Raw genomic sequence first — 16,160 nt, 5'->3', positions numbered from 1 at the left:
CTCTTATTTTATATACATCAATCATTTAAACCAGTACAACAGTATTAAAGGCAGTACAAAAATACTGCTTTAATGTATAAATAACTTTTAAAAAAATTGCACGGGAATTGGTTGAATTATGTTTCTTGCCATAAAATAAGGTTGCAACACATATATTATAAAATATGCTTCATTTATTTTAAGTAAAATAATTTCTTATTTATTTCTTCTGAATTTGGGGTGCAATTATTTTGAGATTCACCTATATGTACATTTGGTCCTGGTTTTCCCGTCTACTTCCTCCGCAATAGTCCACAACCAGAAATTTCACGAAGATCAAAAGAAGACAGTCCAAATTTCCTCCAACACCCATTCAATCATATATACCACGCAACCTTTCATCTTCTTCAAAAGGCTATTCTTTAAGAGAGGGCAATTTCAGACACAGCTTTGTGAAAAAAGAGAGTCAACTCTCCATTAGTTTAGTTAGTCTTTTACAAATTATGCCTCCACAGAAAGCCTTTGATCCTTTGTGTTAACTTAAATTGGTACATCTAATATTGTTCACTAGTACCAAACATGTACAGATTTCAGATCATGAATCAGTTAACGAATCACCTTTCCTGTCTGAAACCACAGGCAACCCTTTGTTCAAATACATATGTGTGTCTAATATTATGTTCAATGCAATTAAATAATTTGCTATTAGTAAAAAAACCTGCACAGCCAGCAGACCACACAGACACACAGTGGCTGCAATTGTATCTAACAACTAGCCAATGTTAATAACCTCCCTTGGGCTGCACTGAGCTGCACACAAACTTATTATATCCTACTATTTGTTAAACAAGTGCACATCAGCACAGCACAGGCAAAAATTAGCTGTCAACTCAACCACCACGACCGTACACTATTGCACAGCAGTCATGTACAATCAACTCAAAATCAGCTTTGGAAACATGCACTCGGGCGCAGCAAAGTCAGCTCTAAAACATCAGCCCATCCGCTGACCTGTCCTACCTAAAACAGCTGATTGTATATCTAGAACAAATCCCCTGCCCTATCTCCTTTATTTATGTGTTTCTCCTATGGGTATTATTTATTTTACTGCAGTGTACGACTTTCAAAAGGTGTGCGTTTCAGAAGTTGCCACTATCTTCTTATAGGCAAAAAAATAAAAAGTAATTCATCCTGCCATGTCAGCGGCATTCTGCCACCGATGTCAAGTGATGTACCAGCACAGTACCAACATTGTTTATTCTAGAAAAAAACAACAACATAAAAATCTATCTATCTATCTATCTATCTATCTATCTATCTATCTATCTATCTATCTGTTAAAATACTGCTTTAATGTTGAAATACATTTTAATATATAAAATTGTAAACATTTAAAATACAGTTGTACAAAAATATTACTTATAAATATATTAATTTTATTTTTTAAATAATTTGTACTGCTTATACATTTGTACTGCTTATGAAAATATGCATCATTTTCTTTAAGCAAAATTAAAAATGTTTACTTTGCAGTATCACTTGTGAGACACACACACACACATACACACACATATATGCATGCATATATTTAAATTTTGAAAAGCAAACAAACAAAAAAAAACTTGCTGTGAAAGTGATTTCGCATGAAATTTGGCACATTTTACCAATTCCAAACCACATCAATCTCAATAACTACTATTAATTTTGTATTTAATCATTTATAAGTGATACATAATTGTTCATGAAGTGCAGAATTATTAGGCAGGTTTTCTTTTACAGATAAAATGAGCCAAAAAAGAGATTTAACAGACTAAAAGTCAAAAAAATATTAAATCACCATGAGAAATATTCAAAATGAATGCAATACAGAAATTGCAAAGTTAAGACATGACTATTGGACAGCAAATTGCTCATTGGGTCTGCGGGGTCAGAAAAAACAAGTGGAGAAGTAAAGACACGTTAACTGCAAAATATTTAAGAATTGATGTGAAGAATTAGGTGTAAAAACATTTAGTCTCCAGTGCCATCATTTTCCAGAACTGCATCCTACCTGGAGTCTCCAGAATTACAAGGTGTCAGGTTCTCAGAGGCTTTGCTTGGGTAAAAAATCCTAAAACAATTACCCTCACTTAATAAGAAGAACATGCTGAAGTATTGTGAAATACATAAAGACTAGTTTTTATAGGCTTTATGGACAGATAAGTTTTGAGTGACTCATCCTCTTGTACCACTGTTTGAAGACCATAACCACATTCACTTTTTAAAGAATTTATGTTTTAGGATCTGGTTTTTAGTTTTTGGTGTGGGACATAATTTTATTGGTTTTTTATGGAATTTGTATTCAAGTCTCTCCCTCTCTTTCGATCTCTCTCCTCTCCTCTCTGGCAGAAAAAAAGGGGCTGCTGCTATGAAGATGGATTATCCTGCTGGTGACACCGTCTCCTCTCCTTCTCCACCATCAAGGAGAGCTTGCACAATTATGCCAATTAATCTTGCACAAAAGGAGTTCAAATGCACCCTGCTTTGATTAGGTCTGGCTCCCAGACAGGTGCTTGCACTCAGCATGCATCCACATACAGGCACGCACACGCTAACACCCATTTGCATAAAACAATACATCTGATTATGAATTAGTCTCTAATGGCATTTCCACTTAATGAGAGTGGTGTCTTTATACCTGCTGCTGTTTACAAGGTTAGCGAGAGCTGACAGGGACACAATATAAATAAGTGGAATAAAACAAATCCTAAAGCCAACATGAAACCGCATTTGCAATCCTTTTTATTTCACATATGTATCACATAGAAAAAGAAAGCATTTTATATTTTTTTTATATAAATTCAATCTTTCTAAACACTATTTTTTTGTGTGTGAACTTTACACAATACATATTGCTGCTATCCACAATATACACTGTTGCATTTTTCTATTGCGATATATCATGACACAATATATTTTACACCCTTATTATGTATATAATTACATGTAGGCTAATTTATTTAAGCTCCTGTCTTCTATTGGTCGTTTAACATGTAGTTCCTCCCCAAACTCACACTATTGGCTAATCTAGCTATAAATGCTATATAATTGCTATTAGAACACTAAAGTGATTAGAAAAACTAACATCTCACAGAAAGTGAAAAACTTTGTTGTAAATAATGAAGCTTATGCAGTTTTTATAACAAGTAACTGTAATGAATGTCAGTTTAAAAGTGTGCATTCATAAGTGTGCGTAGGTGTGCAAGACATCACCAAAGGGAGCTTGAAAGAAAGTCAGCATTTTCCAGAAATACATTCAATTCTGCAGAAAGTTCCCTGGCTGGCTTCCATCTATTGACAATGCAATCAAACACTCTGACCAGACCTCGCTGGCCACAATACAACCTGGGACATGTACGTGCAAACTTGTGATTTATCCATTTTTCTTTTTAATTACCTGTGTGTCAAAGATAGGTGAGGAGGTCTATGTGGAAATCCATTCCCTATCAAAAGCGAAAAAGAGCATTATTTTGTTCTAAACCACAGAGAGGCCCAAACGGCATTAAAAAAATAATGTTCTGATTTTCCGATTAATAAATACTTAGTCACTGTCCTATTTTTCTCCCCGATTTAGGCAGAGTGGCAAGATTTATTATTTAAATAACTTGTAAGATATGTGTGATGTCTTGTTTTTAAAGACAATTCTTTGGAGTCAAAATGCAACACAAAAACACCCCTTTGGCACCTAAATGGCTCTTTAAAATTCAAATAAGGCTCTTAGCAATCTTTCTAACCACGGAACACTTGGTTCCTCAAAAGAAAACAAGCACTGCCAAACACGATATTTATAGCAAATAAAGCACAGCAAAGACTATTATCTAAAGTGGTAGGGTTTAGGATGTTTTCGTGCCAGGCAGGACAATAAAAGTCTTCCATAATAAGGTCAAGATAGAGCAGCCCCAAAACGTATTTAGACACTTAGGCCACACTTAAAATGTCTAAATTGCATTAGACAACAAAATATCAGACTAACTTCATTTTTCTGAACAATTCTTTCTGATAACTTTTAGTGGATTTATGAAGCCAGTGACCAGCAATTAAGCATGACTGCCATTAACTATCCAAATGCTTTTGTTTTATCATTTAAAATCTCTAACCGTAGCTTGCTCTATTATTTTTCTATTCTATCTGTTTTCTTTTTATTTATTATATTATTCAAACAACCCTTGCTACATACATGTACTGTGTTAAGTTAACTGAGTTTTAATTGCTTGTAAAGAATGCATGTTCTATCCTTCTCAAAAATAAACACCACTTATTTTGATATTTTGTCATTGAATGCAATCACATTCAGACATTCTTAAGTGTCACTTACTTTAAGTGGCAAACACTTTTTGAGGCCACTTTATCTTCACTATAACCATAAGCAGTGTGCAAGATTTCCTAAAATTAAACCATAAACAAACTAGGGAACACATATTTTCTATATTCAAATCTGTTTGTGAATAAAACACCGGAATATATAGTGTTTAAAAGAATAACGATGAGATGCAAAACAAAGTGAAAAGAAGAAAGACGTCACATGGCAAATCAATTTCCTGCCTTGACTCTTCAAGGTGCAGACATCAAGAATTCGTCAGCTTTGCTGTCCTCTCACACAGGACAGCTCAAGGACATTGGCAGCGTAACCCTTATGCAAACGGCCCGCCACTCTGTTTGATGAGCACCAACACCAGCTTTGTATATGTAAACGATGGGCAACCGTGGTGTGCACACACTGACAGATGCAGACACAAACACACACAGACGCGCTGAACTTTGCCTATCCCAGTGTGGTCAGACGCAAACGCTCCGGGTCGGTGACATACTGAACTTGTATCAAGCTGTGTCTGGCTGCCACTCTATAGCTGAGACGGGGACATATGTTTGTTGATAAAGGCTGGTCTGGCAGGGACGCTGACCTCCTACTAAGAGTGCAGAGAAGTTGATTAACACCCTGCCTTTGCTCAGGAGGGGACATCACTGGTCACTTGATAATCCTGCAGAGTCCGGTTATGAGTGACTGCGTGATCCATACTTGAGCTGTTAATAAGGACATCAGGCTTCATTTCAATAATTGAGTGTGCTCACTGATTCCTACGTGAAATGTGAATCTTTTAGACAAAATATATTTAGGGGCAAAAATACACTGCATGCAAATATGCCAATGTAGTCAGTTTCTAATTAAAAATAAATGTTTTTTTTTAGGACATAATAGCCCTGCTGAAAAAAAAAGTGTAAACCAGTTTGAGATAGTTAGACTGGTCTGGTTGCTAGTTTTAGGTTTTGGCCACTTGGCAGCTGGTCAAGCTGGGAAACCAACTGGTTAAAACAACTAAACATTAACTGATCCAGACTAGGAGACCAGATGAACCACTAAAAACCACTTTAGACTGGTTTAATATGGATAAAATACTGTCTGGGTATGAAGTGCACTACCATTCAAAATTTGGGCTGGTAAGATGTTTTAATGTTTCTGAAAGAAGTCTCATATGCTTGCCAAGACTGCATTTATTTAACCAAAAATACAGTAAAAATATGCTGATTTGGTGCTGTCTTATTATTATAATAAATGCTACATTGTAGTTGTGTTTCTTTTGGAAACAGTGGCTTCAATGAACAGAAAGTTCAAAAGAACAACATTTATTAGAAATTAACATCTTTTGTAACATTATATATATTTTTATTGTAATAAATTTATTAGAAATTAACTATTATATATATATATATATATAATATTATATTATATATATATATATATTATGTTCAAAAGAACAACATTTATTAGAAATTAACATCTTTTGTAACATTATACAACCTAATAAAAATTTTATAAATTTGTTTAATTAATGTATTGAATGTGATAATTTGCATTATATGCATATACAAACAATATTTGTATATGCATATAATATTTCACAGTATATTAAGAATATTTTAAGCAAGTACTTTTAATAACAGGGCACACGTTAAGAGATCCGCAATACATGTGTGCAGAAAATAACCCACTATGAGGCTCTTGTGTTTAGGGGAGTGAGCAAATAACAGAAAGTGATCGTAAAATAGAATGAAAGACAGAGAAAAGAGCAGTTGAAACTGAAACACAAAGCCCACTTCAGCTATATTGTTACGACCCTTAGCAGATACATGCTGAGACATGCTTTTTCTCTGGCTGCTGTAGTGGGATTCCACAGGCAGAGATGAATGGCCAAAGTCAGTGGCAGTGCTTTGTTGCTGTGAATAACAGAAATGATTTGACAAAGACATTATATCAAAAACCAGATCTAGAGCACAAGCGCAATATTGTGGGCTCATCATCCCACAGTCCCGTTTGACTGTCCCTGCATCAGACTGGAAAAGCTCTAGTTTTGTAGCATTATGTAAAAAGCCTGAAATAGATGAAAAACATCAGCAGATATGACTAATGGCATATGAGTAGGATAAGGGAGTTACCTGCTGTTTTCTCGGAGGGCGTCGTTGCCTTTGCGCCAGGAGATCATGCCTCGAGGAGACATTTTGGGTTTGCATTCAATGAGAACATCGCCGCCTTCTTTGACTAAAGTGTGGCTCTTCAGCTGGTTTTGGGAGAAATCTGGAGCGACAGCTGAAACGAAAGACAAGTTTTAGATTTTATGAAGAGCATACGTCAACAGAAAGCACAGAAAAAAATAACAGCTGAAACTCTATCTCATGCAACTATTTTTAATTACATACAAATAAAGGAATGTTTTTGGATCAAAGTAAAATGGAATGTCAAGTGACATAAAATTCACTTTTAGTAGATATACACAATTAAAATGTACAGTCTTTCTCTTTGTTTTTGTTTAAAAGTAGTCTGAATTGTGATGTCAAGTGACATATTTTTATTTTTTTGTCTATCACGGAAATGAGCTTCAATAGAAACCAGCACTAATTGATTGTCATGAATCAGTGTCACAGGACAATTTAAATGGTGCTTGTAATTATGTCAATCTGAGTTTACATTTAAATAATTTAATTTTTATTTTTTAAATATTGATGTTGCTGTGCAAACAGTATAGCCTGAAAACATCAGAGTAGCTTTGTATTTAATCCAATCCGGTTTGTGATTTTTTCATTCCCCCGCTCTTATCCCCATTATTTTCCATCCTATATCTTATTATACTAATAAATAATACCCATTATTTTAAATATTTTATATTATTATTATTTTACATAAAGGACATACAGTGCATCAGGTCAATTTTTTACTTCATATTTGACCATAATTACAGGTACGCAGACACGAGGATTAAGAGCACATCCACTCTAATCACTGTGCTTCAAAGGAAGACAAGTGTACTCGGGTAAGTATGATGTAGAAACAGAGATGGCAGAGCAGAGGCTCAGTGTATGTGGCACACTTTAATTATCACACGCTCCTTTTCTCTGCTAAGAAAAACAAAGGGAAAATGTCATGTCCTTTCCTCTTTTTTCTCCACGTTTCCCACTCAAATGAGTTTTTATTATGATAATTTCTCCAGCTTTACAATCTTCACACTCTGTCTTTTAAAAGGCACTTCAATTATTTTATCTGTGTGAGGGACTGACAATTATTCTCCCGTGAGTTCAGTTTCTTGGCCACTTTGGCAGTGGAATTTTAATGGCAAAACAATAAACAAAGAAAGTCGTGGGTGAATAGAATGTGGATGTTGATGGCAAGTAAATGCATGTTACTGGCCATGACAATCGCAATCCCAATTTAATGTGCAGAAACCTTTTGCAGTAAGTCATTTGTAGGTTGACTTCCTGAATAAATGCAAACACTGCAGAGCTTCCAAAACATTTCTGTGTGTTTGAGAAGCCCAACATGTCAGCTCCTGGCTCAAACAATAGCATGAGCTGGTGTAGGCTCAACGATTATTTTTAGTACTTTTAAAGAAGATATATTTGGAAACAGAAAATGTAATTACACTGCCTACTGATATTTCAATAATGAATACATTAAATTAAACCTTTGAAAATGTGTTCACACAGACATTCGACGTTGCAGCATAATGCAATCCAATAACTAGCCTAGACAACAATACTAAAATAACAAAAACATGTAATGACATCTTCCATTTATTTTTATAAAATACCACGGATAAAATGTATATGGGTATCTTTATTTACACTTTGTCATATGAACAACCAATCAGCAGCTGTTGGTAAGCTGAATGATTCACTAATTCGTTTGGAAATCACACTATACTGGTTGAGCTGTATTTATAATTCACGACTCATAAGAGCAACTCATTCTGTAATCATGCCACACTGATTGTTTTGGTGTTGGTCATAAAATATATAGTATTTTATTTTGGTATTCTGTTTGTACCAGGAATAGAATGTCATTTGTCCAACCTGGCAACTTGGCTTAACCAATGGTTTGAGTGTGGGGTGGGGCTTTTAGTTTATCTGACCAATGGTAAATGTGGGAGTTTCGAAAGCTTGTTTGAACCAGTCATTAAATTTAAAGCAACAAAATTCTCCTTGACAGAAAATCACCTCCGAAGAACGAAATGCCTATGTGTACATGTCATGAACAATATTACACATCTAATTACATTATACGACTCATAAGTGGCCATTATCAGGAGCATGTAGTTGAGATAAAGAGTCGTTATTTTGTGCTTTGAAAATTCACAAACCACACTAATATTTCAGTCAAACGCAATTAACCAGGTTTCACTTACCGATAACTCTGAGTTCAGCATTGGAGTACACTTCTCCATACTTGTTTCCAGCCACGCACTGGTACATTCCAATATCGGAGAGCGCCAGGCGAGTGATGGACAGGGCGCCATTAATGACCTGCACCCTCTCCTGTGGAAAACAGGATATCTCCGTTAAGAGTCTTTTACTGAGATTGCTAATCTGCATAAAAGCACAACATGTCTGGGAAGGTAAATTATGTCTGGAGGTTGATGGAAACGATCATAAATCTGAGTGTTCATTACTAATGGGAGACACTGCGTAGGGAGGCTGCTCAAAAGCGAAGGCAATAAATCTGTATGTTTATGAGATGGAAATAAAGTCCTGGCTTGTTTACTTCTTAACAGGAGCTCATGCCTCTGTATTCCACGGACAAGCCATTGGGAGGCTGGATGATATTTGCCATTATAAACAAGCTGGGCTAATATTTTAAAGCTGACAGCTTTATACTATTTCTAATGTGTGATGCAATGTAGTTTGCATGTCTTCTGATGTTGAATATAGTGTATAAAACAACATAAAATGAAACAGGTTTTTAAATGCCAAAGACATTTTAAATCACCAGGACACTACAATCAAAGGTGTACATATACTGTATTTAGAAATAAATATATAAACCTTCAGCCTCAGTAACCTTGAGAGCATTTAGTTTCCACCTCATGTTTTCTTCCAACAGGCATAAACAACATTTTAAAGGCTCATAAAAAGACAGGTTGATATTAAAAATTGGCATGAAAAGTGGCAGAACACTCTCCGCTGTGGTTTAGAGTGTATTCTGTCCTTTCATATCTCACATTTTGCCCTTTAACTTTATTCTTCGTATGCAAGGAATAGTTCACACAAAAATGGGGAAAAAAAACCCTGTCATCACAGCCTTGTTGACATTCAGAGCGACAGCACAATTATGAATGTGGTATTTCTTTAATATATAATAGCTCAGTAAACAAGTAAATATTGAGTAACTTCTTGGCTGTTTTTGCTCTGCCAATGAAAATAACTCCAAATAATGAAGGCAAAGAGAAATCCACAGTTGGTCATGTTCCTAAATAAATCAATGATTTTGAATAAACTGGTTGAGTGAAAGATTTAATGACTAATTCATTGTTTCTGAGTGATTCAGTTTTTTGAACGAATCGCTGTGTGAAAGATTCCACACTCAAGTCAGTCACATTTTTAGTTCCTGAAAAAATCTGGTTTTTGAATGACCAGTTAAACGGATGATTTAATGTCTAGTAAATAGTTATTATGGCGGAAATAAATTTGGAAGTCAGAAGAGTTCAACAATTCCTAAAACCAATATTTGTCAAACGCATCCATATATGTAAATGTTTTGGTTTATTTTTGTTATATTGTATTTTTTTTTTCTGTTTATCCTAATGTACCTCCTTGTACACAACTTGACAACTTTCATTTTTGAGGGAGCTCATTTTTTTATATCCTATAACGTCAATAAAGTCTTGACTGTAGTCACGGCATATAAAACAGCAGACTGTCATCAGGATAATCTGCGCTTGAATGAGACTTGTGTCGGTGTACTTTAAAACGGAAAGGAGAAGGAAGGGATGAATGCACAATATGGGACAAATAAGCCTTCACAGAAAATCACATAGTGGCATATTATAGCAGTTCGGAGTGAGGCGATGCTTCACTTTACTACAGTACTAATTAAGCGTGACATTCCTCTTAAATCAGCAGTTTTGCACGAGGCGGGACCTGAGGGAGGGGACCATCTGCACGTCTGTGCTGAAATGCCGTGATTGGCAATGTCACTGCTCGAAATCCGTCGGGTCAGGACATAAAACGCAATGCATGACTACAGTTGCGGCAAATCTCATCCTGATATGAAGTGCGTGTGCACGGCTGCATGGACGTTTTCATTTCCTAAGTCTTGATTTAAATCTGTGCCTTTGAAAAGACGATAATGTCTCCTTTCGTTCAAAACACTGTACATGTTAGGCCACATTACCAGTTCGTAGCTGTTGTAAACACTCCGTTTTATATTATGTGTTATGTTTTTAATTTTAAATAATACTAATATAAGTTTTGTTTATGTTAAGCGTTAGAAGTTGGTGTTGGTATAGGAAAATGGTAAATGGTGAGGGTGATCATTGACACGTTTATTACTAGATTAGCCAAGACACGGTATGCGCCTCACATCATATCCCTTTTTCTCAGCGACTGGAGCATCACAGTGATTTACAAAGAAGCAGTTTTTAGCTGGTCACCTTAGCAATGCCGCGTTCCAATAAGGCAGAAAGAACATGAAAGGTCCCCCACTGATTAAGCCCAGTGAAAATAACAAATGGTATAAGTCAACAACCCATGCTTTTGCTACATCAATGACCTTTAGTTATACAATTGATTAAAGCTCTGATGTTGACGGTGACATTTGGAGATTGTAATAATTCTGCACTGATTAATTCATTTAAATGGGATACATTGAAAATCAACATTTCGGAATCAAAATGTAAGCTAGGGCTATGATTCAATCAAGAGATTGTTGTGCCCTTGAGACATTAGTCTGTCATAGTACAAACCAGGTGGTATTTGTGCTCAAAGAGAAGTGCTTCCAGAAAGGCGCAAGGTCTTTCAAATCATTTTTACAACCGTAAATGCAAAATAAAGAGATTTCATTGCATTTAAAATTCAAGTGTACCTTTCAGCAATTACCTTGGCACACAAACATACCAGTAAAACATTGATCATTATGCAAATTCGCTATTTCAAATACAAATTCACTCAATGAACGTGGAGCCTAACCAGCAAAATCGGCATTAGCAATTATTTCCTGAGGTCCACAGCATATAAATTAACTTTTTTTTTTTTTGATTGTGGTGTATTCTGTTGGAACTGTTCTCTAATAAAGTGCAAAACAATAAAATGGACAGACTGCTAATTATGCAGCGCTGATAGATATTCTAAAAAGAATGAGCGACAGATGAAGAAAGACAAGTGGCCATGTCTCTGAACACATAAACAGTCTCTAAATGGATCGATATCTTTTGTTTTGTTTGCACCCGCATCGCATAGCAAGGCTAATTTACATGAAGTTTACTGATTTGTTTATTCACCACACCATAGTTGCGCTGAAGAGCTACTAGTCTCTAAAAATAACTTCATGCACTTAGAGTTTGGAATTCTGGGTGAAATGCTCTCAGTGGAGACAGGTTGTATATTACATAGAGTGTCGAGACATATAAATGTTTATCACCTCTTTCACTATAGTTTAAATGGATTTCAGAGAAAGACAAAACAATAAGAGCCTGTCTAGTACACAGTAAAGGTTTAAAAGGCCTTCTCCTAATGGCCTTCAAGGAAACTTCAAATTCTGCTGTTTTAGATTGGAGGATTTAATGGGAGATTACTAAGTGTCTTGCATCTTGTGTCCACGGCTATGAATGACTTTATTAAATCAAGCCTTCATGTTCATTAAATGTATTTTACTTTATTTAAGGACTTTTTAAATGTCCTTCATATTATGAGCTTGTGTTGTTTGGTGATGTTTGTATAGTGTAAACCAGTAATTATGTTTATGTAATGATGAGCTGTAATGATGATTAGAAGAGCTGTAATTAGCATGCTCCTCTCTGCACCTTATTTAAAGCCAATCAAAACTGAAATCAAAACTGTCCTGTTTACTTACTTAATGCACTTTACTGGTCTTGTTGTGCATAATTCATAAGAGCATGTTATTCCAAAGAAAAAAATGGCTGCGTTTTATCAAAATGTCATGACTTGCTCCACATCAAATGACTTTTCATTTGACCTTACAAAGGCTGCTGACGTTTTGAGCTGTCTGTGTTTCAGGAGAGGTGTAGACTTCAAAACTCAACCGCAAAGTCCCGAAGTGCCAATTTTTCATATTCAAATAAATTCCTGATGGATAAAAATCAAGCACTTTTTTTTTCACATTAAACATCCTGAAAAGTCACACAATGGAAGTAAACTGGGCTGCAAAAGTCGCATCTAAAGTCACAAAAAATGAAGAGGTATGAAATGAAAATGTGGTGGTTCAATCTTTAAAATGTGTTGTTAGAGAGTATTGCTAGTGCTTTCTGCTAGCTATTGCCATCTTGAGTTTATTGCATTTTTGGGGAGCTATTCCCTCTCATTGCCAGAACAAGTTGTGGATATTTGGAAGCTTTTATGTGCTCAATTTTGTCCATTCCTATTGTTTCGATAATTTTCGAGTGGCCTATATAGAGTGTCCGCAGAATGACATATCAGGTGCTCCAGTGGATTCACTCTGATTTAGATGGTTATAGAAAAGCCACTAAGGAATACGCTCTCAAGCAGTGGTCTCACAAGGTTAATAAAGATGGCTGGCAGATCTACTGTGATGACTGCTACCAAATCACTGATATAACCTAAAAACAAGACAATTTTCAGATATAATCTGTATTTTTTTTTATACTAAACCTATATTTTGAAATACAATATTTAAAAGGATAATTCACGCAAAAATGCCGGTTTACCTTTTACTCCAAACCTGGCCATACAATGAAGGTCAGTGGGGTCCAAAAAAAAAAAAAAAAAAAAAAAAAAAACCTTCCATGGACAAAGATCCTTTTAAGATCTATTTTTGTGTGTTTCACAGACGAAAGCAAGTCAAATGATTACTGAATTTGCATTTTTGGGTGCATTGTAATTTTTAATATCTTTACTACTATTACAAAAGTCTGTTGACCGTCCTCAAACCTTAGTGGTGAACTGACCTCAGTGGGCTCCAGGTTCTCTCCATTCTTCATCCACCTGTAAGAGGGTTTAGGTTTTCCTGTGGCCTTGCATTCCCACACCAGAGAGTCATCGATGGCCTTCTGCACATCCTGGGGCTTCTCAATTAGCTGGGGGGAGGCTGAAACAACCCACAACAGAGGTAATGACTACACAGAATTACTTTAACCTTGATTATTACCTGTTATGTGTCCTTCAAAGCGGACTTGCATTATTAGAGCCATGAACTGTGGGAAATGGTGCGATGTAATCACAATAATAGCACATGAGAAAACAACAGCAGTCAGGTCCAACTGATTCACACTTCCACTTTTAGATGGGTATAGAAAGGAAATCACATCTAATATATTAGTATTGTCTAAAAGCTAGTACCATAAACTACCATAACCAATACCATTAGGGTAAACTATGGCTTAATTATAAACAAACTGTATTGATCTTTATCTTTTAAAAGCTTGTAACTCAAACCTAGTAAATAATTGACTAAGAGCACATTTAAAGAATCATTTATGAGCATTTTCCCTAAAAGGACACTGTAAGACAGATACGAATGGGTAGAATGCATACATACAAACAAACAAACAATAAACTATACAGTATAAACAAAAGTGTAAAGTTTATCTGATGACTGTTTTCCATTGGAAATGGAAAGAAGTGAGTCAAATCTAATCAATGAATCATTTGTTCACAAAAACAGTTTAAATGATTCATTCACGAGCTGAGCTTATGTGGTTCACAAGTTACTCAGCAGGATGATTATTGTTAAACAGTTTACAATTTAGTCTCTTTATTGCTATTAAATCCATTGTATGACTCCAGAAGATTTGGAATACATCTTAAGTAGCCTCCACTGACGCGTTAACATTTGGTTCCACCAAATCATAAACATTTGGATACAATACTGCTTTTATGGTGAATCTTTTTTATGTAGAGTCAAAATCCTTTAGGCTTTAGTTGCTTTGTGAATTGTGAAGAGTGTTATTAATTCATAATAATAATAATAATAATAAAATCAAACAGGTTTGAAACTCGTTGGTTTGAGTCACATTTAAGTCACAAACTGTCAACCATCCAATAGTGCTGCCTGGATCCCTTAGTCACTGCCACTCAGTCTATCTAGCACACACGGGGAGAGTATTGACTTTTAAACCCCACTGTTTAAATGAGAGTAAGCAGTCAGGGCCTGACTTGGCCTTGCCCACAGGGCACACAATCACTCTCAACATTTCACGCCCACAAGACAAACTTGAGAGGAATGAGAGGTAGAGAGGTCAAAATCAGCTCTCAGCATCCTTAATACCATCTGAATGCTTATTCAGTGGCATACTGTGATTATGATAGAGAGATGTTTTCTGTGTCCCTAGCAATCATAATGTACTCTATGGAAGAACATCTGTTTTTCTGTGTAGGTAAACTCTGGATATAAGAACCATTTTGGGAAACTTAAGTGACCTTAAACGCAAACCTACCTGCCAAATACTACATTCAAACCATTTGTTATGGCTCTTTAAAATGTTCATATCATGGAAAACCATACTTTCCTTACATTCCCTAGTCCAGTAAGACTTTTTGTCATTTTTGCACTTGACAGACTCATTCCCCTTTCAGTATATGGCTGGGATATTCTTCAGAAATCCTCCTTTTGTTTGGTTTTTGAATTTTTATGTTAGGTGAACAATTTCTTTAAATGTACAGCAGCACAATCATTTAATTTTAAGGATTAGATATGGGGTGAAAAAAAATATATATATTAAGTGACCCCTTGAATGATTAATACACACAAAACATCTCTTTATATGTGTACCTGTCAGAGGTACACAATCTTCATAGCCTAGCAAAGAATAGTACTAATGAAGGCAACAAAAACATTTGAGGGCAATTGCTAATCAAGCTAAGGCAAGCAGAAAGAATAAAAGGCTTTGAGTGTCTCCTCCTGCTTTGCTGCTGCCAGTGGAAGTGATAAACATGAGATACACTTATTGATCGCCTCATTCCCCCGCTCTGCTGACGAATGTCTCGTAGCCCTAATTTCATGGAACTTCAAAATAAGATTACAGATTTTTATCACCTGGCTGGCAAAGGGAAAAACATTGGGAAAGAGAATAGGGAGCGAGAGATCTGAGTGGTAAAGTCAAGAGGTCTGTCCGAAGGCTAATCCTGCCGTTGAAGGATCCCAGAGCCGCGTAAACAGGATAAAACATCAACCCGCCGCTGCTTTTTTACAGGCCTGCTGTGGCTTTAAGGTGTGTCGTAAATAATTACAAATAGCTTAAGGCATAGAATGAGTGAACTGGTGGATGAATGCGGCCAAATTCAGCTCATTTTAGGCAAGTCAGTTCACTCGTGGCCATTTTAGCTGATATCTGATGTGTCTCCTCCTGCTTTGCTGCTGCCAGTGGAAGTGATAAACATGAGAAGTCTCAGAAACTTTCAATCACATATGTCAAACCATCAAACAAAATTATTTGGCTTCAAATCACATTGAAACCTTAATCTGCAGAGTTCAATTTTACAAATTTTACACTTTTTGATTTTTAATGAAAGTATCCATTTAATTGTCAATAATTTGCCATGTCATATTTTTTCAAAAATTATATTTTTGAAAGAATGCTCACAAAGCCTGCATTTATTTGATCAAAATTATAGTAAAAAGAGTGATTTTGTGAAATATTATTTCACATAAAAAAAAAAAAAAAAAAAAAAAAAATATTATATAT

At 35.6% G+C, this 16,160-nt stretch overlaps 1 protein-coding gene across 6 annotated transcripts in view; it reads right to left on the bottom strand.

Moving 5' to 3' along the window:
- Positions 1-16,160, bottom strand: part of cntn4 (contactin 4) — a 128,383-nt gene that overhangs the window by 34,075 nt on the left and 78,148 nt on the right. For all 6 annotated transcript variants that reach the window (XM_042726385.1, XM_042726384.1, XM_042726383.1 and 3 more), the window contains 3 exons: positions 13,425-13,564; positions 8,691-8,820; positions 6,451-6,601 (listed from right to left, as the gene is read on the bottom strand). In XM_042726385.1, coding sequence (XP_042582319.1) covers positions 6,451-6,601; positions 8,691-8,820; positions 13,425-13,564 — 421 coding nt within the window. The remainder of the gene's footprint in view (positions 1-6,450; positions 6,602-8,690; positions 8,821-13,424; positions 13,565-16,160) is intronic.

Source organism: Cyprinus carpio, chromosome B6 (genome assembly GCF_018340385.1).
Source record: "Cyprinus carpio isolate SPL01 chromosome B6, ASM1834038v1, whole genome shotgun sequence".
NCBI lineage: Eukaryota > Metazoa > Chordata > Actinopteri > Cypriniformes > Cyprinidae > Cyprinus > Cyprinus carpio.
The sequence above is the reverse complement of the archived record's forward strand: the minus strand, read 5'-3'. Positions and strand labels throughout refer to the sequence as shown.